This window comes from Pipistrellus hanaki, assembly GCF_964339955.1.
Source record: "Pipistrellus hanaki genome assembly, chromosome: 5".
In the NCBI taxonomy this organism is placed as follows: Eukaryota; Metazoa; Chordata; class Mammalia; order Chiroptera; family Vespertilionidae; genus Pipistrellus; species Pipistrellus hanaki.
Genome location: NC_140507.1, coordinates 92,770,983 through 92,795,515, shown reverse-complemented (window position 1 = coordinate 92,795,515; position 24,533 = coordinate 92,770,983). Strand labels below are relative to the sequence as shown.

The window sequence follows — 24,533 nt, the reverse complement described above, 5'->3', positions numbered from 1 at the left end:
ACCTTCCGTTCCTTTCCATTCACTTATAAAAGTCCCAGGTCCCAAGGGTCAGTGGGCACTGCTAGCCATGAAGTAAAGACCTTCTTTCCAAACTCAAGATCTGTCACTTTCCAACGTTCTGATTTTTTAAAACAGTATTTCAAGGTTAATGCAGACAGTATTTGAACTCTTGATACATGTGTGGATATATTCAAGGTGGATGGCTTCTGGAGATCTCTGTGGCAATTTCCTAGGATTCTTGAGAACTCCAAATTTCCACTTCTTCCCTGTGTCTGAGCATCACTTCCTTTCTGCTTCACCCCTCCTTCTATCTGAGAAATCCTCATCCCCTCTAAAGCCCCTATCTATCTCATTCACTCACTCACTCACTCACCCTTCAACAAGTCTTAAGTCCCTCCCATGAGCTTAGGCCTTTGGTACAAGGAGATGAAATGGAAGCATTCAGCATTGGCTTAAGTGAAGAGTGCTCCTGATCTGCGGCACACAGCAAGCTATCAATAAATGTGAGAAAATCTGAGATTAAAAATGGTAGTGGAGTAAGTAGATGCTACACAGACACTCCTAGGACCAAACTGAACTGCAACTAAAATACAAAAAACAAAACAAACAAAACACACACACACACACACCATCTTGAATAATCAACTGAAGATTAGTTAGAGAGAACCTTGATAACCATAGACTGAAAGTGGAGACTGCATAGAGACTGGTAGGAGGAGCAGAGGCGTGAAAGGGGCTGGCTGGGTTCAACAAACAGCAACTGAAGTTCCGGAGAGATATCTCAGCTGTGGGTGTTCCACTGAGAACTCTGGGGTCTAATCCGCAAGTTGGGCCCCCCAGCAGAGAACATCAGAATTGAGAAGAGTAGCCACACAATATCTGGCTGTGTAAAGTAGTACACGGGGTTGCTGTCTGCCAGGGAGAGGAATGGCTAGAAATTCAGGCATCCTCTTAAAGGGCTAATACACTAAAATTTCTGTGCAGCCACCCACCTTGTGCTCTAGCAGAGGAGGGCAGAGTGGGCTGGAGCTGTGTGAGAAGCCAGGATTGGGGGCTCTGGAGTTAGAGCTTGGAAAGCAGACACCCCAGTTTCCTGTGCTGAATCATTCCCTCAAGCTAGGGAGGTCATCTTTCTCATGCAGACCTTTGCTATGCAGATGGTTTTTGCCTGGGGGGAATGTAGTTGCCCCACCCTATTAGAAAACACCTTGTCCTAGGACTTGGAGTTTCTGAGGCCTTTTAAGAGACTGAGAATAACAGCCTCCAGGCAGAAGCAATTGTCTGACCCTGTTGAAAAACACTCTTCCCACACCTGTGGACGATTACCTGAGGGTAACTCAAGACACAATTCTATCAGTCTGTACATAGAGGTGGTCTCTGGAGGCTTTGAGTCTTTGCCTGACCAAATTAGTCAAAAGCGGTATTTGACACTGTCCTGTAATAGAGATTGAGGTGGATAGCAGATCTACCTATTAAATAAATGTGAGGAAAGCTATTAGAACGGAGACCTGGACTCATATGTTTGTCAAGATAAATAACATTTAACAGTCTTAATTTGAATGTTGGTCCAAATGACTTGGTGTTTAGAGGGTCTGCATTTGTGGGAAGTTGGATGGGTGCAAATAAAAGACAGGCCTGTGACTGCAGCCAGGCTTGGCTTGGCATGGGGAGTGGTGTATCCTGGGAAATCCACAGGTAGAGGTGGTGATGTCAGCAGATCAGACCACCGCTTGGGAAGCACTTTTTTGTAGGCAGAGGATTTGATCAAGTCAGAAAATGCCTACGGAGTTAACAAACAGGTGACATGTCCATATGGAATTGGTGGACAAATGTCTCACTTACAAGTGTCCTTGAACTCTCGAAGGTCTTTCATAACTTTTGAACTCTTGAGGACAGAAGTACTCATGTTGTAGTATGGCTCCCTCTTCCCACTCCTCCTCCTCCAACTGCTCTTTAAATTTGAAGATGTGCTTTATGGCATTAATTACACTGTATAAGGTTACATAGCCTCAAAGACTTAATGGAAATCCATCCTTTCCATGTGGCACAAGAGGGTGATCCATCTTTGACTCACTATGACTTGTTCACATAGTGCAGATCTATGTTAAATATGATGTTTCACCTTGTCACACTTTACTCTTCAGCTGAATAGGTATTCTTCCTATACTACTAATTTTTCCCTCTTCTTAATTGAGATAATAAACATCACTGTATGGCATCTGTTGACTTCCCCTCCCCTGGCCCCCATTTATTTTTAGAGTGTGTGGAAGGGAGGGGTAGAGACACAAAAAGATAAAAACATCAATGTGAGAAAGACACATTGATTGGTTGCCTCCTGTACATGCCTCACCTGGGGCCAGGGATTGAGCCTGCCCTTAAACAAAGGTACATGCTCTTGAACAGAATCAAACTTGAGACCCTTCAGTCAGTGGGCCAAGGCTCTGTGGGCCAACGTTCCAACCACTGAGCAAAATCAGCCAGGGCTGTTGACTTCTTTTAATCCATGGAAAAAATGCAAATATTTTCCCCAGTGATTTTAAATCCTAACACAGGCACACAGGACCGTTTAAAAAATAAAATGAAACTGATGCAATAGTAGTAAGTTAAGGCAGAAAAGCTAATCCCTCTCGGAGATGAGTTTTCTCTTTTTAATGACTTCAACACAGGGCAGTGACCTTTATCTCTGGACTGTTTTACCTCCTAAAGCACCCCTGTCACTGCCTGCCAGTCCTAGTGGCTGGAGAGAATGCGTATGCTGGTTCCTAATGCCAGTGGACCAGCAAATTGAAACCATTCCAAAAATAATATCCTTATTCGAGGTTTCCTGATTTAAAGGAAGAATGATTGACACATAAGAAAATCCCAGTCTTTCCATGGAACAAAAGGACTGTAGCATTGACAAAACACCTTTTTCCTGCCAAGTTGACTAATAGGTTGTAAACTGAACCCCCATTCATGGCAGACTATTAAGAAAAAATTCAAGTTACACTATGTTTTCATAAAATCCGCCTTTCCCAGAACTATCTTCGTGGGGACACTGTGGTGCAGAATATGGTGGGAATGTTCCATTTTGCTTTTGATTTCATTGTTGGAGCCTCAGTTTATACAATTTAAAATAAAATATTCCTGTGGGTACAACCTAGATCATTTCATCTTCTTTTCAAAGCTCATGCATTGTGATGCATAAATGGAAAACTTGCATGGTGTGAGTTTTCTGGATTTCAAACCCACCAGGTGTGACCTGCTCTGCCACCTCCCAGTGCCTGGGCACAGACCGGTGGAGGCTGCCCGGTGCGGGGTCAGGGCCCTGCTGGCACAGGCGCTCCAGATCTCTGCCACATGTGTGTTCCCCAGTGTCTCGCTGCAAGAATCCACCTCTGAGCTTTCTCTGCTGGTACTGGGAATAACTTTATGTGTTTACTAGAGGCCCGGTGCACAAAATTTGTGCACGGGTTTGTGTCCCTCAGCCCAGCCTGCACCCTCTCCAAAATGGGATCTGGCCTAAGTGTGCAATCGGACATCCCTCTCACAATCCAGTACTGCTGGCTCTGAACTGCTCACCTGCCTGCATTCCTAATTGCCCCTAACCACTTCTGCCTGCCAGCGTGATAGATGACAGCCTGATAGATGCCTAACTGCTCCCCTGCCAGCCTGTTTGCCCCTAACTGCCTTCCCCTGCAGGCCTGGTCACCTCTAAATGCTCTCCCCTGTAGGCTTGGTCCCCCCCAACTGCCCTCCCTGCAGTCCTGGTCCTCCCCCAACTGTTCTCCTCTACAGGCCTGGGTCCCCCCAACTGCCCTCCCCTGCAGGCCTGGTCCTCCCCCAACTGCTCTCCCCTGCAAGCCTGCATTCCCCCCCCTCAACTTCCCTTCCCTGCAGACTCAGTCACCCCCAACTTCCCTCCTCTGCAGGCCTGGTCCCTCCCAATTGCCCTCAACTGCTGGCCATCTTGTGGTGGCCATCTTGTGTCCACATAGGGGCAGGATCTTTGACCACACAGGGGCCACTATCTTATGTGTTGGAGTGATGGTCAATTTGCATATTACTATTTTATTAGATAGAGGCCTGGTGCATGGGTGGGGGTCAGCTGGTTTGCCTTGAAGGGTGTCCCAAATCAGGGTGGAGGTTTTCTTGGGGTGTGGGGCATCCTGGGCAAGGGGCCTGTGGTGGTTTGCAGACCAGACACACACCCCCAGAGACTTAAAAGGAGGCCTCGGAATCTGGGATTTATTTATCTTCTATAATTGAAACTTGGTAGCCTTCAATGGAGGCCTGGGCCCACTTGGCTTCTTACATTACAGGGAAACCCAAGCCTCCAGCTCTCTCTGTGGCTGCAGCAATCTTGATTGGGTTAATTTGCATACTCTCTCCTGATTGGCTGGTGGGCACAGCTTGTGGGTATAGCGAAGTGATGGTTAATTTGCATATTATTATTTTATTAGATAAGATATTGCTGCATGTTTGGGTGGCTGATTCCAGTTACACTTAATCCCACCATGAAGGAAAGAGGAGAGCAGCTGGGAACTGAGGAAATGTCCCCACCTCCTCAGAGCCCTTTTTAATGAAGATCTGATATCTCCTATCTTTGTCAAGGGCTTTCTTAGAATAACAGAGCTACTAGCAATAGGCAGAAGTCTTAGTATGCCTGTGGGTGGAGGGGATTGGCATTCCTCTTTAAGTCACACAGAAGATGGACAGACAGAACTAGAACTCAGAACTTGGGGGGGGGGGGGCGCGCAAACAGTCCCTTATTCTAATTAAAAAAATAATTTGTGTTTTTTTTTTTCTTGTATGCATTTTCAAAAAAATCCAATTTCATCTTCTGTTCTCTCATAGTAGAAGAATGTAGGTAACCCTATGAACAGTAACAGTATTTACCATTTTCCAGTTGGGTTATTTCCCTTATAAACTCCTTAGAAATGATGACTAGTCTTCAAAATTCCTGATAAAAAGCACATTATTATTTCCCACCAGCAGCATTTGATAGCCCATTTCATCAGCAGCATTAAGAATTATAAGTTTTCATTATTTAATAATTTAAGAGAGGTGAAATAGTATTTGTATTTAAGAGAGGTGAAATATGCATTTCCTTTGTTACCAAGGTACTTGAAAATTTTTAAGTGTTTGTTAGTCATTTGATCTTTCTGTGAATTACATGTTCAAGCTCTTAGTTTATTTTTCTATAGAGCTCTGGAAAATTTTCTCATAAATTTGTTTGAGCTTGTTTGATATTAAGAACAGCAATCCATTATAAGTTATAACTGAGAAAAATATTTCTCCCAGATCTTTCCAATGTACAAGGTTTTAGGCTGCATGTGATCAAACTATGTATATTTTTGCTTTGTTATTCCCTCTACTGCTTTTCTTTTGGAAAGTTCTTTCCCACATAATCATTAAATTCATGTTGAGACCCCTTAAATCAGATCTTTCATATTTTCGTTTTCTTGATGAAATGCCATCGAATCTCTAAGGTCTGATTGAACCCGTGGTATGATTCCTGAGCTCCAGCAGCTCCGAACCCAGAGAGGAGTCGTAGACCCAGAACCTGAGCCAGGGGAAGTGGGGGGAGGGATCTGGGCAGATGGCAGGAGACACTTTCTGAGTCTCTTATGGACCCAAGCAGACTGCAATTACATAAAACTGGTGTCCTTGGTGGAATTATGGGCTGATGTGAATAAATATGTGTTTATATTTTTATGCAGGGAAAATTATGTAACACATCAAGTTATCTTGAAGTCCCAATGCCTTTCGTGTAGCCATAGGCACCTCAGGGCCACAGGGTGTGTGTTGGGGGAGGGGTTACAGGCGGTGGAGGGGAGACATGCATCCTTATAATCTGAAAGGAGGTTTTCCTTGGGGAACAGAAGGGAAAGGTGGGGGAATGGGCATCAGGAGGGGGTGGGTGTTTTCCCTCTTTGCTGGATGGAGATGGGTGAGTGCTGAGAACAATTCAGCCTTTGATAGAGAGAGAAAAAAAAAAAAAACTGAGGCTTTGAGGCATTCCAGAGTAGGGTTCTTCTGTACATTTTCCAAATGAGCATTCCAAATCAAAGACTTTAACTAATATTCATTGTATAGCATCAAACAAACAAACCAGGACATCTCAAAGTCTTGACTCTCCTTTCAGTTTCACATATATTATTTTTTTAAATATATATATATATATAATATGTACATATTTAATATATCTTTTTTTAAATGTATTTTTATTGATTTCAGAGAGGAAGGGAGAGGAAAAGAGAGATAGAAACATCAATGATGAGAAAGAATCATTAATAGGCTGCCTCCTGCACGCCCCACATTGGGGATCGAGCCCACAACCCGGGCATGTACCCTTGACTGGAATGCTCTACCCACTGAGCAATACCGAGTAGGGCCACGTATATTCTTTTGGCTGTTATTTCCTGATAGCTGACTGACAAAAAGTTTATTACTAATGATACCTCCTACACTGTGGTCTCCACACCCATTTATTTAAAATGGACGTGCAGAGGACTTGCACTCTTCGAGACAGCTGGGCAACATACACATCTGCAGACAGCTGTCTCTGCTCACGGGACATTTTCAAAGCTACAATATGACTGAGAACCTCTGACAAGCGGAATCACTGCTTCCCTCTCGGGTACTCGAGAGAAGAGATGCACACTGTAAGACCTATGCAGAAATCCAGACAGATTTTTAAACGCGTCTTAATATCCAGCTTATCCAAAACAATCTGATCTTGTAACTGGCAATGCCTTGAGAAGTGCTTTCACTTCAAGTTTCACTGACCTGTTACACAGAGGAGAGATCTGTCATTGATGGCTGGCCAGAATCTTGTGAAAATCACCTGCGGAAGTTCTCTACATTGTGGTAGCATTGTGTATGTGTGTGTGTGTGTGTGTGTGTGTGTGTGTATGTGTGTGTAGAAAGTGATCCTCTCTTGCTGTCAGAGGTCTGCCTGACCTACCCCCCTCCCCCCAATGCCCCGTGAGAGGCATGTGCGGGTGCCTCGGTGTGAAAAGGGCCGCGTCTATCAGGCAGGACTCGCATCCTCGGCACAGGGCCAGCCAGTCACCTGCAGCAGAGGAGAGCTGCTCTGTTGGGGCATCAGCTCTGGAAGCAAGCTGAGAAAAGCTGTCCTCCTCATCTCCTGAAGACTCCTGACCATCCGCCTAGCCCTCGCTCACTTGCTTTCAGTGTAAACTAGAACCAAGGCAGTGAACACGAAATCCATCTTCAATGACTAAAAACAGAACTTGCTTAAAAGCCATCATTCTGAGAATGAATTGTCATAACGCAGAAATGCTATTAGCTACAACTCACTAGACAATCCCCGTGTCCTGCACCTGTGCTGATTACGTCGCCTGCAGCAGCTCAGTAATCCCGGGACCAGCAGAACAAATAGTTACTACCGTTTTCTGCACTTTGCCACCAAGAACACCGAGGCTCAGACTGGTTAGGGGAAGTGCCCATTGTCACACGGGGGCTTGAACCCTTGGCAGGATGGCTCAGGGGCCTACTCTCCTCCACTCCCTGCCACACTGCATGACACCAGCACTACTGATAACAGCTTACTTCTTTGTAAATCTCTTAAAAGCACAAAACAATTTCAGCATCTCTTAAAAGCACAAAGCAATTTCATTTGTCTAACATATAATAACATATGTTATTCTGGGTAAGACGTTTTTATTACAGTAAAACATCATAACCTCAATTTTCATGAATTATTTAAAAGCCCCATACAAGTAGCAGATAGATACACATAACAGTTTATCTAAAGTAACCAGATTTTAAAAAAATCATAATTTTATTTCTGGCAAATGCATGACCAACTCCATAGCTCTGTGACCTCAGACGTGTCATTTACGCTGGAAGAACCTAAGTTTCTTTGTAGAATAAAAATATCATCATCTATCTGATCTATTGTATATTGTAGGCAAAATGGATAATAACATAGGTCTGGTGCAAGGATTAACCTGAGAAAGTCTGTGACAGTCCCTTCCAAAAGCATGTACAAGTAACAGATTTTATTATTATCAACTGCATCGTGACGGGCAGTTTAGATTCTTTGGCATATCTCAATCCATTGAAATCCCATCAAATCCCAGAGACAGATAAGAAATTTTATCTGCCTTTTATAGAGGAAACTGAAATGTAAGGAAGTCCTATGACTTATCCCAGTTCTTACAACCCATCAAGAGTAGAGAGGATCAGAAGCTCGGTATTTGACTCCCCACTTTACCAGGATGCCTCACTCATTCCTTTCACGAAGGAAAAAGGATCTTTTACCACAACCTTTACTCTCATTACTGGAGAAATGTCCAGGCATTCCATGTGGATCCCAACACCCTGGCCGGGAGCAGCCACTCACCTTTTTGACCTCATACTTAATGGCAAGTTTGACGCGGCTCAGGGAGGCCTTGTGCTTGTGAGCCTCCACAGACTCCGCCGATTCCAGGTCTCCATTCAGGATGGCTTCCACCTCTTCCGAGTCCCGGCACAGGTCCAGCACTCCCACCACGAAGTCTTTGCATTGCATGGACAGCTTCCGATAGTCATTCTGAGAATGAGAGGTTTGGCGTTTAGAACAGGGAATTTGCATAGTCCTTGGGAGGGTGTAGGGTCCTTTGTGCATGAGGAGAAGCAGTTCCTTCCTCTGGTCAGAGGCTGCAGCCCCCGGGGGATGTGAGGCTTGCTACGGCTGGACTCACCCCCTCCCACCCACAGCCAGGATCTTCTGCAGCCTGCCCACTGTGAGAGACAGCTCCAAAGTGCTGCGCACAGCAGTCCCTGGTTTGTATTAAGAGATGTTGCCTAAATGCTGATGCTGAAGGGCCAAAGGATCAAAAAGAGTCAAATCTCTATATGATCGTTTTCTTAAAGCCAAAACAAAACCATTTCTACAATGAAAAAAACAAAACATTTTTACATCAGTTATTTTATTCTACTTATTTCTAATTGAGGGACAACAAAAAAAATTTTAAATGGGGATTTTCCTAAAGTGGCAATTTGACATAGAAGACAGAGCACATGTGGGGATAACGTGTCCAGGTTGCTATCTCCTGCCTTGCTGAAGGCGTTGCTGCTCCAAGTGCAGTCGGTCCTCATCCAGCAGCCTCAATGCGCCTGGCCATGCACCAGAAGGCCATTCCTACCCAGCCCCAAAGTCCTGATATGTTTCTGACATATCTTATGTCTGGGAATAACTAGTGTGGAGGGCAGGGTGTGTGGGAAGGACAGGGACCAGCAGAAAGGGGGGTATTTCCCTTTGTTGGTCTGCAGGGCACGTGCCCACATCCTGAGGAAGACAAGTGTCTGATTATACGTCACTGAAGTGCCAAGGGTTGCAGAGTACCAATACATGAGAGAAAAGATGCCAGGCCGCTGGAACTAACACCTCACTAGAAATAGAGACCTCACACCTGGGTGTCTCCCCTTCCATTCGCATGTGTGTAGTGCATGGACTGGTATGAGGAAGTCAGCAGGCAACCTCCCGTTACCTCCTGATTGCAGCTCTATTTCTCGCTTCTTGGTTCACTTCAAGGTGTCAACAACCATTGTAGGAAAGTGTTTCACTTCTGGAAACCCCAGTCCCACTTCTATGGCTCTCACTAAAATTATAGCACTCTAAGGAAGTTAGCCAGATGATTATCTGACGTGGTGTCCTTGAAAAAAAATGGATTCCTCATTTCGACGTGTCCTGAGACACTGTGTGTCAAATTACTAAACAATACTTTGCACAGCAGAATTTCCTAATCTGGGTTTCCATAAAGCATACCTTAAAAAAAAAGGCATGGCCCTAGCTGGTTTGGCTCAGTGGCTAGAGCATTGGCCTGGAAACTGAAGGGTCCCGGGTTTGATTCCGGTCAAGGGCACATGCCTGGGTTTTGGGTTCCATCCCCAGTAGGGGGCATGCAGGAGGCAGCTGATCAATGATGCTCTCTCATTTATGTTCTATTTCTCCCTCCCTTTCTCTCTGGACTCAATAAAAATATACTTTAAAGAAAAAAAAAAAAAAGGCATGAGGGCCCAGCTGGCATGGCTCAATGGTTGAGCATTGACCTATGAGCCAAGAGGTCATGGTTCAATTCCCAATCAATACATATGCCCAGGATGTGAACTCGATCTCCAATGTAGGGTGTGCAGAAGGCAGCTGATCAATGATTCTCCCTCATCATTATTGTTTCCCTCTCTCTCTCTCTCTCTCTCTCTCTCTCCCTCCCTCCCTCCCTCCCTCCCTCCCTCTCCCTCCTTCCCTCCCTCCCTCTCTGTTCCTCTCTGAAATCAATAAAATATTACTTTAAAAAAGGTTTTCTAATTTCATTTTTTTAAAAAGGCATGAGGAACTCCACTTTCCCCCCCTTAAATAATTAATTTACATGATGTGATGGGAAAAAATCACATCATCAACCAAAATAAACAAGAGGAGGAGAGAATGTGTAGAGGCTACCCAGATGAGAAGAGTTTCCATTGCAGACAGCAGAAATCCAGATAAAGGACAGTTACAGTTAATCCTCCTCCTCTCATAAGGGAACAGATAAAATGAATAAAAACTTCAATCTTCGGTTTCCATTCAGATTGGGACCAGGCAACTGATAAAATTAATAAAATGTTCAGTCGCTGGTTTCTATGCAGAGTGTCTGCCTTCTATGCCTGAAATAATAATAAAATATAATAGCTTCCAGAAGTATTAAATCCATGTCTGTTTCCATAGAAAGCTCCCCCTTTAATACAATTTTTTTAGATGAAATTTCCTCATATGGCTCTTCAGTTCAGACTGTTCTATAAGATTTGGTACAATATAGGACAGCCATTGCCCCATTGAGCAGAAATAAAAGAGACTATTTCCTATGCTTCAAGAAAATGTGGGAACCACTTTTGCAGTAATACCTAAATAATGGCTCATTATCTTAAAACATTGTAATCTGTACATTGTGAAGTCTTAAAGGAAGTCATGTGGGTTATTCACATCCACTGAGAGATCAGTCACACAAGTTACAAGGACAACACTGTGTTTTCGTAACTATGGAAACCTTTCTTGGGGGGAAGTCTGTGAACCCAGCACAGAAAACAGTCAGAGCTGGATAATGGGCGTTTCTTTCACTGTGGTCATGGGATGGCATGTCTCATTATTTGCAGAGCCCCCGGGAACATGGGAGCCCTGCAAATAAAGGGGATATAGACAGCCCTTCCCAGGTGCAAAAGGAACCAGCCTGCTCTGACCACCAGGAGGAGCTGCCTCTTATTCCTTCACTGAGACCATCTGCTCTGCATTTCCTAATGATTTCCCCCTAATTTAGTTTTGCTTAGTCATCTTCATCATGCCACTCATCCATCACCTGGGCCTGCCACAAAGTTATGGGATGGACCTGCTGCCCACTTGGCAGAGCAGGAACTCAACAGCCCAAGTACCACCCTAACCAGTGGGTTAGTGGGTTGAAGCATTGTGCCATCCACCAAAAGGGTTTGGGCATGTACCCAGTCGGGGCACATAAAAGAGGCAACCAATCGATGTTTCTCTCTCTCACTCTGTCACTCTTCCTTCCTCTCTCTCCAAAATCAATAAAAACATATCCTTGGGTGAAGGTAATTAAAAAAAAAAAAAAAGCCCAAGGATCTGCTCAAGCCAGAGAAAGAACAATGGCTCTCCATCCTCATCATGCCCTGTCTCCAGGTTTCAGCACTCATAGCAACTGTAAGGCTGACTCATCATTCTAATTCTCTTCCAACCTTTTTCAAAATCCCTTCTATCCTTAAGAGGAAAGCGTAATGGAAGCTAAAGAGAAAATAAACAAATGGGACTACTTCAAAATAAAAAGCTTTTTTACAGCAAAAGAAACCATCAATAAAACAACAAGAAAGCCCACGGTGTGGGAGATCATATTTGCAAATATTACCACTGATAAAGGTTTAATCTCCAACATTTACAGACAGCTTATACAACTAAATAAAAGGAAGATGAATGATCCAATTAAAAAATGGGCAATGGACCTAAACAGAATATTTTCAAAAGAAGACAGAAGGAAGGCCAAAAGGCACATGAAAACATGCTCAAAGTCACTAATTATCCGAGAGGTGCAAATCAAAACAACAATGCGGTACCATCTCACACCTGTCAGAATGGCCAACATCAACAAATCAACAAACAACAAGTGTTGGCAAGGTTGCAGAGAAAAAGGAACCCTCGTGCACTGCTGGTGGGAATGCAGACTGGTGCAACCACTGTGGAGAACAGTGTGGAGTTTCCTCAAAAAACTGAAAATGGAACTCCCATTTGACCCAGTAATCCCACTTCTAGGAATATATCCCAAGAAACTAGAAACACCAATCAGAAAGGATATATGCACCCCTATGTTCATAGCAGCACAATCTACAATAGCCAGAATTTGGAAACAGCCTAGGTGCCCGTCAGCAGATGATTGGATCCAAAAACTATGGTACATCTACACAATGGAATACTATGCTGCCATAAAGAAGAAGGAATTCTCATCATTTGCAGCAACCTGGATGGAATTGGAGAACATCATGCTGAGTGAAATAAGCCAATCAACGAAAGAGAAACACCACATGACCTCACACATCGGTGGATGATAAAGATCTTTATAAACTGATGAACCAAGAGACAGATATAGAGAAAGTAAAGCAACAGGCAGACTGTCAAATTACAGTGGGGAGGGTAGGGATATCAGGGGGAGATAATAGATCAACCGAAGGACTTGTATAAATGCATATAAGTACAACCAATGGACATAAAACTATGGGGAGGGAGGGGATGTGTGGGAGGGAGGGAGGGGGGCAATAAAAAAAAATCAAGAAAAAAAAAATAAATAAATAAAAAAAATAAAAAAATAAAAAAAAAAAAAAAGAGGAAAGCGTAAATTCAATTCTAAGTAGGCTGGGCCCTGTCTGATCCTTGCCCTCGTAACAGAGGGCAGTGGTTAAAGTATCAATCTGAAGCCAGACTTCTTAGGTTCAGACACTGCTTCTACCACTCATTGCTATGTGATCTTGAGAAATTACTCAGCCTTTCTGATGAAAATAAGCCTGCCTAACAGTGCTTCTGTGTGGATTAAATGCTCAGTGTTCTTGGTACACATCAAGGACTACAGAAGGGCTTCAATATGCCACTTACAGCATGTGAGACAGAATACCGGTATTGAGGACTGGACCCACAACTCCCACATCTGGGCTTGGCAGATGGAATCTTGGCTATAGACCTTGCTTTCTCTGTAAAATGAGAGTCTATTCAGATGATTCCTAGAACATCTTCCTGCCATCAAATGCTACCTTGCTTCAGGATTAAATTCATTCTCCTCTTCCCGGCAGCCCTGATGTGGGAATAGTTGAAATTGCTCTTCTACTTTAAAGAGAGGAAAACTGAGGCTTTCTTTCCCTTTTTTAAAAAAATGTGCACCACTGACTCAGAATTAGGAAATTTTACTTTGTGTTCTCACAGCTTCATAAATGACTAGCTTGCTTGCCTCTGACACGCGGAGGATTAGACCCAGAGGCCATCCTGTCCAGAATGCTGTCTCTCGGAATAGCTACAGACAGCACTTGCACACCCAAAATCCGCCTGTAATAACCTGTCACCACGCTGTCCTCCCTTCATTTTTCTAAGTCTGTATCTGAGCGTGGGCAGCCTCCTGGTGTAATGACCTTCGCGTGTTTTGGGCACCAGGCCTCCCGCATTCTTCAAGAAGCTCTGGAAATCGCAAAGCGGCTGCGAGCCTTCTCTCAAGCACCTGAGTGGTGGCGATTTGTGGGGCGAGATGCCAGATCTCCCAGCCATTCGGAAGATGAAACAGGGATAGGTGCCCACAAAAGGAAAAACCACCTCTTTCTTGCTAGGCAGCACATTGTCTATTTTTTTCATTTCAAAGCTGGTACTTTGAGCTCAAAGTCTCTGTGGAAAGAATACAGAGAACACCACGAACCAGGGCAAATGAGGTGAGCTGCTTGCCTCCGCGATGAGCGTCACTCCACCGCCCCTTCCAGCCAAGCCCCGGGCCAGAGCAGGGAAAGCTGTTTTCTCCATCAGCCCAAGGCCCTGGCAGATGGGCGATGAGTGTGGGGCAGGAGGGCAAGGAGGAGAAGGGAGGGCAGGTAACCAGGCAACAGCAGGACAGGTAAGAATAAGGAAGAAAAGGAATATGCAATCAGGGGAGGGGACTTGTCCCTGGACACCATGACTCAGAGAAGGCTATGCCACCCAAGGGCTTTCCATAGAATTCAGATTAAGGCACAGTGAGATTTAGATGGTTTCCACATATCCTTAGCTATCTGGTAGCTTTATGCATGCCCTCTTAAACTCAGTTGTGTTCTTGTTCTTGTTCTTATTCATTCTCTCTCTCTCTCTCTCTCTCTCTCTCTCTCTCTCTCTCTCTCTCTCTCTCTCTCCCCTCTCCTCTCCTCTCCTCTCCTCTCCTCTCCTCTCCTTCCCCCTTTACTTGCAATATTCCCCACCTCTGAAAGGTTATCAGATGTGACTGTAGTCAGAGTAAAGGGAACTCTAAGTATTATCAATATAGATTTCACCACCCTCAGGGGAAAGCAAAAAATGACAGACTTTTCAACCATGGCTTTATTGAGATAACTTCTCTGGGCAGAATTGCATACATCATTATCTTCTGCAAATTATTAAAACATATTCCCTTTTGTAGAATCTCTTTTATAGACTTTCAATGGATAACAAGCAAAACGCATTAAAAAAAGGTTGAGTGATATTTGAAAGGCAAACAAATTTAGAATTATATTTTTATTACTATGCCAAAATAAAAAAATAGTATTTAGACTATTTTACCTGAATGTTTTTCTATTATCTCTGAAGAGAATTTGAGGCTTTCAAATGTTCTGAAATCTGTCTAAAACAAATTCATTTGGTGCCCAAGGAAATAAGTCTTTCAAATATTACCTAACGAATCTCTTCAAAGGGACTAGATATAAGGTAAATATTTATTTTATTCTTTGTATGTTCGCACATTTTCCAAAATGTTTATAATAAATATGTGTAGCTTTTATACCAGAAAAATATTTTAATGGAATAACAAATAAAATTACCCTACAGCCAGAGCCCCGCCAGCACAAGATGAGAGCTGGCCAATAAGGAAGAATTTGGTGTGTATAGAAGAGGAAAAAGGCCCATCAAACTTTCCATTTTCTTGCAACACCTTGGCCTGAATTATACTGCTAGTTGCATTTGTGTAAATCTCACTGAAGCATGAAAAAATGCACTAAGATCTGAAAGACAGAATAACCGTTCTTCCTCAGTCTGCCATCATAACACTGAACTGAAAAGCAGAGGAACTCAACATCCACAAAACAATTCAAGGAACTGAACCGGGATAGGTGCCCACAAAGGGAAAAAAAACACCTCTTTTTCGCTAGGTAGCACATTATCTGTTTTATTTTTTCATTTCAAAGCTGGAAGTTGGAGCTCAAAGTACCATCACCTCAGGTGGAGAGCCGGAGATAGGGCCCTGCTGAAAACCCGCCTACTGACTCTATCCACCGCTAACGCCATCTCCTCTCACCCGGACTAATTTGTCTGGCCATCCAAAATGCACAGGACTGAGCAACTGAATCAACAATAACAGTGTTCTCCATCAATGTGTAATTTTTATAAAAATGAATAACACTGATTAACTGGAGATGATGTCCAGAAACAACAACAACAAAAATCCATTAAAGCAAAACACTGGACCCCTTGCCTTTCTGGTTGACCTGGTGTCTGGGTTCCACATTTGCCTGCCGAATACACATTTGTGGGTTTCAGGAAGAGGCATCCTGGTCAGATGAATGAAATGACTTTAGCAGCATTTATATTAGCCTTTTGACTTTCGATCTAAATGTTTGGGCTAATAAGCAGTGAACTAATCCTATTATATTTGCATGCTGGATCCCACCATACAACTAACTACACAAGAGGGGGGAGACTTGGGAAGAGAGACATTCAAGCCAAATCCCTTCGTTTGGCAAAAGTGAACATAATGGTTATCCAGAAAAATCCTAGTCCTCGGATCCAGCCTATCCCAGTCCAGAAAACAAATTTTTCACAGCGCCAAGCTGAACAGGGAAAAGCATCAGATCGCTTCTAAACAATGCTCCCGACCCCTGGTGACTTAACATCCCTGGGCAACGCTGGTTTGGGAGCAAAGCAGGGCAGGCGCCAGGCAGGCCGCTCCAGCCGCGCGGGGCGCCCAGCTTACCTTGAACTCCTTTTCGATGTTGGCCAGCTTGGCCAGCTCGTTGCTGAGCTCCAGGGCGGTGAGCACGGGGTCCTCGCTGGACAGGGACAGGTAGGCCGGGCTGGCCAGCCCACGGTAGGCGTTGATCCTGGAGCGCGAGTGGCTGAAGGAGTCACGCCGCTGCTTCTCAGTGCAGTCGCCGCACTTGCAGAAGTAGTCGTGAGGCCGCTCGATGCGCGCGCCGCGCAGCAGCAGCATGTGCACCACCTCGTACTTCTGGCAGTGCGCCGCCAGGATGATGGGCGTGATGTCTGGCGAGAAGCGCGTGCCGTCCTCGTCGTAGGCGTAGAAGTCGTCGTCCTGCAGCTCTTGCTCACAGGGGCTGAGCGTCAGGCGCCCGCTGGCCGCGAAGCCGGGGTGGTTGAGGATGGCCTCCACGATGCGCACATAGCCCTTGCTGATGGCCAGCAGCAGCGCGTCTCCGATGCGCGCCAGGTTCTCCTTCTTGAGCAGCAGCTCCGTAACCTCCAGGTGCTCGTTGCCCACGGCCAGCTGCAGCGCGTTCTGGCCCATGTAGTCCACGCAGTTGACATTGAGGGTGCGGGACTCCTCCAGCATCTTGCGCACCACCGGGATGTTGCCGTACTCGGCCGCGTCCAGGAAGCGCTCCTCCTCGGCCGTGAGGCTGGTGCCGCGGTCGTTGAACATGAAGGCCGGGCCCCGCACAGCCTGGCGCCGGCCCTTCTCCCGCATCACCGTCTTGCGCCTCAGGGATGGGCTTTCATCCATGGACCTGGTCAGCAGCAAAGAAAAAAGAGCTGCAGACCAGCAGGGCGAATTGCTCCCTCCGGGCGGGCGTCGAGCCCTGCAGGAATCCACAGCACCCGGCTCGGCGCTAACAGCGCCCCCGAAACGCACACCTGTACCTGTGCGACCTGAACCGGGGAGCAGCCGCCAGCCCCGCCAACCAGAGCTCCTTTCCACAGAAACCGCTTCAGGAGAGGCAGTGACAGAAACACTTGCCAGACCCGCGCCTCCCTGCGACCCTGGCAGAGACGGAGCTCAGCGGACCTGTGGAATCCCCTTATACTGCTCAGCAGTCTGGAAATACAAGCTGGCAGGTGCCTGAGAGCTGGAGAAAGTACGTTTTTCAAGAATTAGGCCAGGACATGCTCTCAAGTCATTGCACATTTTTAACTAAACACAACAACTAATTAAAAAGAAAGAAAAATCTCAGTATTTAGCCAAGTGTCATCTTTCAGGATCTTAGGGTACCTGTCCCTACCCCCCCCCCCAAAACACACACACACACACACACAACCTTATAAGATTAGTTTTTCAATAATACAGACAAGATTTAACAATTATAAAGTTAGAGCATCAAGCTAGATATGTTATTGAAAATAATTGCCTTTATAACAAGTTGCTTAATTACCAATATTGTATAGTTGCTTCTCTAAACCAGAGGTTCCCAAACTTGTTTGTGCCGTAGACCCCTTGCCATGTTTTTCGGTTTGGGGTAGACCCCCTACTTACCTGATATTGATTTTTTTGTAAATTTCTAACTGTAGTGAAGTTTAGTGTTAAAATTTAATAAAAAAATAATGTACCTACTTTTCTCCGGCATTCTCAAACAAAATAACACTGATTCACTATAATTTGTATGATAAACTACCAGTTTATATTTTTTTAAATATTTTCTCAGCACTTTCCTATTCAAGATTCAGGAAACGAATGAACGTATTTTTCTCACATTCATATTTATAGAGTGACGAATTGAACAAGTCGGTGCAAGTTCGCGAAGCTTTGAGACAAAAATTGGCAAGAATGTTTACTGCGCGTATGCTTGTAACAAGATGATACTTGTATATCATTATGTGCAGGTTTTTATCCTACAACTTACACAATTTTATAAACATATATAATAATTTTTTTACTTCATAGGTACTTTTATAAATAATTTATATGTTTTTATATTATAAGATAATACAATATGATGTAAGTAAATAGGTACTATCAGTGTATGTTGAGATCCACTATCGTGGACCCCCATTTTCATTTCATGGACCCCCAAATTTTTTTTTCGCTGACGTAGACCCCTTGCAGGTTGTCATAGACCCCTGGGGGTCGATATAGACCACTTTGGGAATCACTGCTCTAAACTATGGTACATTATGGTTTAAAAATCACTCGCATTACTTCTGAACAAAGCACCTGACACTAATGCACATCCAGGATTGTGCACCGGCCCTAACACCAGCCACAGGCTGAGTGTCCGCTGCCTACAGTCGGACAGCGATCCATGAGCAGCGGCTGGAGTTCACATCCCAGTGCTGTGGGGCTGGGCAGGTAACTTCGCCTCCCTGGGTCTCCTTACCCAGGGCAACAGGCACATTTACAAAGCACTTCAGATTGTCCCCATGAGCTCATGAATAAAAAAGCTTTTCTGAAAGTTCTGAGTCTCTGAAAAATGATGTTAAATAATATCATTTTTAATATTTCAATGGTTATTATAAGTACAAATATGCATCTTTACCTTTGCCCAGTTCTAATATTCTTGCTAACTGAAGTGCTTAATATAACTTCCTTTTTAAAAAGTCTGTGATTTGTGTGTGTGTGTGAGTTGCACCACCAGAGGTGCCAGATAAAGCTCTTCTCACATGACTGACTTTTGAAGCAAATAAGAGTGACCAGTTAAAAGTGAATGGCTGGAGGAAATGCTTTCCTTGCATAATGTGTTCCCAAAACACCTCCTGCTATTGACAAAACAGTATTCGCAGGGTCAGGAGTTGAACACCAACGAGAGAGGACACTGGCCTCCCCAACGGCTGGAAGGGATCCTGGGCCTCAACCAAGGGACAGGCTCAGAGGCCACCGCAGAGGTTTCCAGACAGAGAGCAAGGGCAGGGGCCAGGCACACCGGCTCTGTAGAGTGAGAAAAGCAGAGGTACCAGAAAGGCTTGTTAGCTAGTCCAGGGCAGAGAGGGCTGTGGCTGGCACCCATTCTAATAGCTTAACTAGTGTTGGGTGATCAACTTTAAAAATGAAACATAGCATTTATATACAGGATGGGGCAAAAGTAGGTTTACAATTTACAGTTGTTCAGATGAAAAATCTATATATGATATATATAAAATGCTAAGCAATCGGCTGACCAGATGTGCACTGACCACCATGGGTCAGATGGTCAACACAGGAACTGCCAAGCGACAGCAACTTTGCAGAGTGCCCTCTTGCACTTTGGGACCTCTTGGGGGATGTCGCACTGCTGGTTTCAGCCTGATCCCCACAGGCCAATCTGAAGGACCCCCACCTGTCAGAGGGACCCACTCACTCCACAGACGCCCTTCGAGCCCCAGCGCCGCCCCAGGTGCACCAGCCAGGGAGGGACCGTGGGAGTTTGGCTCCAGGGCGTGTCCAGCCTGTCCTGCCTAGTTCCACCTACCAGCCACCTTCTAATTTCCTTTCAATGTGCATGAATCCATGCACTAGGCCTCTAGTAACACAATAATTAATAAATAACAATACAAGAATAAACTGTTTCATGTCTGCACAACTGTAAACCTATTTTTGCCCCACCCTGTACACACACACACACACACAAACAAACACTGTAAATTATCATATCTTTGCACACATACAAAAGTATTTGCTGCAATTTCTAGAAAGCAACCAAAGACTATTGGGGAGTGGAACTGAGTATCCACAGTGGGAGGGAGATTTTTACTTTTACTTACAGCCTTTAGCACAGTTTGAATAGTTTTAACCACAGTTTAAGTATTTTTACTAAAAAATAAAATTCATGTTTTCAATTTTTATTTATTTTAATCCCTTAGGTACTTATTGGCAATCATTGCAGTTAATCTTTCTGAAGCTAAATAAATGCCCTGTGTTTGACTATTATTTGTAGGGTATGGATGTGCCGTGTGTAGGATAGTGTGTGGTGCCTGGGGTGTGTGCTGTGTGTATATCTGTGTTTGTATGTGTGCTGGTATGATGATGATTTTTAAGTGGGAAACGGCACTCACTGAGCTGCCCAGAAGAGAACTGTGTTTCATAACCAAACTCTAAGACAAGGGTTTTAAACAAATCCCAAATGTGGGAAGTCACCACTTGCCCGATATTGTCATGAGAGTGCACCAAGGGCACTGGGCATTAGCAGGGCTGATGCTAATCACTGATTGTTTGTCTTGAGATAGTGGTGGCTCAAGGCAATTCCCTAACCTGGTAATCCTTTTACTGATTTACTGATTACCAAACTTTACCTTTCCCATCCCACCCTCTTCCCTTACCTCCCCCATTGTCCTCATCCATAGGTATACCGTTTTTGTCCCCACACCCCCACACCCCTTTCCCCCTGAGAGTTGTCAGTCCACTCCCTTTCTATGTCCCTGTTTCTATTATATTCACCAGTTTATTCTGTACATCAGGTTTTTAATTCACTTGACTTTTAGATTTACTTGTTGATATGTATTTGTTGTTCATAATTTTTATCTCCTCCTCCTCCTCCTCCTCCTCCTCCTCCTCCGCCTCCTTCTTCTAATGCCTTTCAGCATTTCATATAATACTGGTTTGATGTTGATGAACTCCTTTAGCTTTTTCTTGTCTGTGAAGTTCTTTAGCTGACCTTCAATTCTGAATGTCAGCTTGGCTGGGTAGAGTACTCTTGGTTGTAGGTTCTTGCTATTCATCATTTGACTATTTTTTTGCCACTCCCATCTGGCCTGCATAGTTTCTGTTGAGAAATCATCTGACAATCGTATGGATGCTCCCTTGTAGGTAAAATCTCTTGCTGATTTTAATATTCTCTCTGTCTTTCTCTCTTGGCATTTTAATTACGATGTGCCTTGGTGTGGTCCTCTTTGGATTCCTTTTGTTTGGGGTTCTGTGTGCTTCCTGGACTTGTAAGTCTATTTCACCAGGTGGGGGAAAGTTTTCAGTCATTATTTCTTCAAATAGGTTTTCAGTATCTTGCTCTCTTTTTTCTTCTGGCACCCCCATAATTCTGATGTTGGTATGCTTAAAGTTGTCCCAGAGCCGAAGCCGGTTTGGCTCAGTGGTAGAGGGTCGGTCTGTGGACTGAAAGGTCCCAGGTTCAATTCTGGTCAAGGGCATGGACATTGGTTGCGGGCACATCCCCGGTAGGGGGTGTGCAAGAGGCAGCTGGTCAATGTTTCTCTCTCATCAACATTTCTAGCTCTCTTCTCTCTCTCTCTCTCTCTCTTTTCTCTCTCTCTCTCTCTCTCTCTCTCTCTCTCTCTCTCTCTCTCTCTCTCTCTCTCTCCTTCCTCTCTGTAAAAAATCAATAATATATATATATATATATATATATATATATATATATGTATTTAAAGTTGTCCCAGAGGCTTCTTACACTATTCAAAGAATTCAAATTTTTGGATTTTTTCTTTTAGCTTTTCTAGTTGAGTGATGTTTGCTTCTTTGTATTTCAAATTTTTGACTTGATTCTTGCATTTCTCTAGTTTGCTGTTGGATGTCTGTATAATATTTTTTATTTCAATCAGTGAATGTTTAATTTCTAGTTGGTCCTTTTCCATATCCTCGAGGGTCTCTCTCATATCCTCAAAAGCCTCGCTAAATTTATTGGCCTTTTCTAGGAAATTCTTAAAAAACCTTATAACCGTGGTTTTGAACTCTATCTCCAGTCATTTGCTTTCCTCCATTTCTTTCATTTGTGATCTGTTTCTTTGTCTCTGCATTTTCATTGCTTCCCTGAGTTGGTAGGGTAGCTTTGTGTGCTTGGTGTCCTATATGGGCCAGTGGCTTGGTGGGCAATCTTGGTGCACCCCTTTGTGGACTGTGTGTACAACCTTGTTGTAGTTAAGTCTTGATTGCTGTTGGTATCAGTGGGAGGAGTTGACCTCCAGGCTGTGAGGATCAACTGTGTCTATGCTGAGAGACAGCCTTATTCGACTAGACTTGCAAAACTGCAAAAGTCTCTGTGCTCAGCTTGGATGGGATGGTTTCAGCATGGAGCCTATAGCCTTGTCTTCCCATCAGTCCTGCCTTATGAGGTTCCTGAGTCTCAGTGTCCCCCAGTGTCCTTCGGTACTCGCTGCAAGTACCTCTGAGAGAAAGGGGCCCTTGAGTTTTGCCAACTGCCAGACAGTCTAATCTCCCCCCCTTCCCCACAATGAATCTGGATTCCCAGATTCTCACCCGGAACTGGAGTTCAGTGCAGTCTGGAGCTTTGTCTCCTTCCCACTAGGGCTATACAGCGGCACAGTCAACAGTCTGTCCTCTGCGTATTCACGTGCACGCCTCCAGACTTCTGCCTTTTGCCACTCCCCTGAGTTTTCACCTTACAACCCAGATTTATCCAGGATAAGCCTAGGTCCCCAGGATGAGACTGGCCAAGACAGGCTGGACATACCCTGGGCCAACCTCCCGTGGTCCCTCCCTGGCCAGCCACACCTGGAGTGGCACTGTGGCTGGAAGGGCATCTGTGGAGTGAGTGGGTCCCTCTGGCTGGTGGGATCCCTTGGCCTGGTCTATGGGGAGCAGTCCGAAACCTGCTCTTCAACATCCCCCGAGGTGTCCTGGAGTGTGAGAGGGCACTCTGCAAAGTTGCTGTCATACAGGGTGTGGAACACAAATGCAAGTGTGCAATAAACCAGTGCCCCAGCAACAACATAACCAATGGCTGAAGGTAGAATCATGCAGCCCCATGAGGAATCGGGCTCCCTCCTCTCTGGTTTCAGGGTGGATCACCTGAGAACTGCTGCTGCCAAGTCACTGCAGCTCATCAGCTCCTGCATTGAGCGTCTGCTCCCTGTGGTCAGTGCATATCATAGCTACCAGTCAGATGAACATTTAGCATATTAGTCTTTTATATATATAGATAGCATGGACTTCATTGGTTAATATTTCTAGCATAAGCTATAGACTGGCTAGAATTTCCATATTGTGTAAAAGATTGATTTTGTACTTGCCATTGATATGTTGACATTATCTATGACTACAGAATATATATACAGAGTATATGTCTGCAATTCCAATCTAAACTCAGATGGGTCATCTTTGGGGAAATAAACTCATTATTAGTTAGTGTTACATCTTAATGGAAAGGGCTTTTTATCTGGTGTTGCTACCTACAAAGAACATCACTTAAAAACAAAAACAAAACAACAACAACAAAAACAACCTTTTCTCCCAAAAGACAGAAAATACCAAAAGATGATTCTTTCATAAAGTTTTTCTTTGTATATCTCAGTATCTAAAATTTTTTATTAGTATTTCTTCATTTTTGGGAACTTATACCTTCATACTGTATATTTGAGTTGAAATGTGAGATTTTAGTAACTATACAACACAAGTCCTATGAGTCATTTTGATTTTGTCTTTAAATGATTCTAACACTGAGTTAAGTGTGAAGTGAGATTTCTCAATCAGAATGAATTATACTGCAATTTCATACTAAAAGAGCCAACTTAATATTACTTATAGTGAAGCCACATAGAAAGTTCCTTTTGTAAAAAAAACTTTCCTTACAGTATTAAGGTAAGCTTCACCAATATGGACTGATAGAATGACATAAGCCACATTTGATTTATCCACAATGCATAAACCTGGTGCCAATCTCAGCTGGTCTAGGCAAGCCTCTCTTCTAGCATCCTATATAATAAAAACCTAATATGCAAACTGTCCCCTTGGGCAGTCAATCAACCAGGAGTTCAACTGGGAGTTCGGAGTTCAATTGCTTGTGAACTGTGCTGACATGTGCTGACCACCAGGGGGTGGCACAAAATATGTTGGGTGTCGGGGACAAGTGTTGGCAGCAAGCAGCAGCCCCAATGAGAGTGGGACTGAGGTGGGATGGTAGAGCAGGTGAGTGAGTGGCTCCAGGCCAAGGGTAAGAGTGGGGGCCCAATCCCCGCAGGCCACCCTGAGGGACCCCACCCATGCATGAATTTGTGCACAAGGCCTCTAGTGAGAAATAAGGAAGGAGAGAGGGTGAATGGAAGAGGATGCTTAATTTCAATAATGCCAACACTAACATTATTTTGCCAGACATCAGTTCTGCATCCAGTGGGCGGATGCATTCATCCCTGCAGGGGCCTTCTTTCTGGTAGAGCACCGGAGGGACACTGACCTAAATCACACACTCGACAAGAGCCACATGCAGGCTCCGTTTTGGCTCAGATGGATGCTGGTACCATGGACTGCTATGGACTGAATTGTGTCCCTCCTACAAATCCCCATGTGAGGACGTGGAGGGAAGTCAGCAGCCTGCAAACAGGAAGAGAGCTCACAGAACCTGACCATGCCGGCACCTGGTCTCAGACTTCAGGCTCCAAACCTGTGAGAAAATGCACAGTTGTTTAAGCCACCAGGTCTATGTTG

At 44.4% G+C, this 24,533-nt stretch overlaps 1 protein-coding gene across 7 annotated transcripts in view; it reads right to left on the bottom strand.

Moving 5' to 3' along the window:
- The window catches only part of TRPC3 (transient receptor potential cation channel subfamily C member 3), a 73,558-nt gene that overhangs the window by 32,534 nt on the left and 16,491 nt on the right, over window positions 1–24,533 (bottom strand). For all 7 annotated transcript variants that reach the window (XM_084885210.1, XM_084885215.1, XM_084885216.1 and 4 more), the window contains exons 2-3: window positions 16,191–16,962; window positions 8,354–8,542 (exon numbers count right to left, since the gene is read on the bottom strand). In XM_084885210.1, coding sequence (XP_084741336.1) covers window positions 8,354–8,542; window positions 16,191–16,958 — 957 coding nt within the window. In that variant the 5' untranslated portion in view covers window positions 16,959–16,962. The remainder of the gene's footprint in view (window positions 1–8,353; window positions 8,543–16,190; window positions 16,963–24,533) is intronic.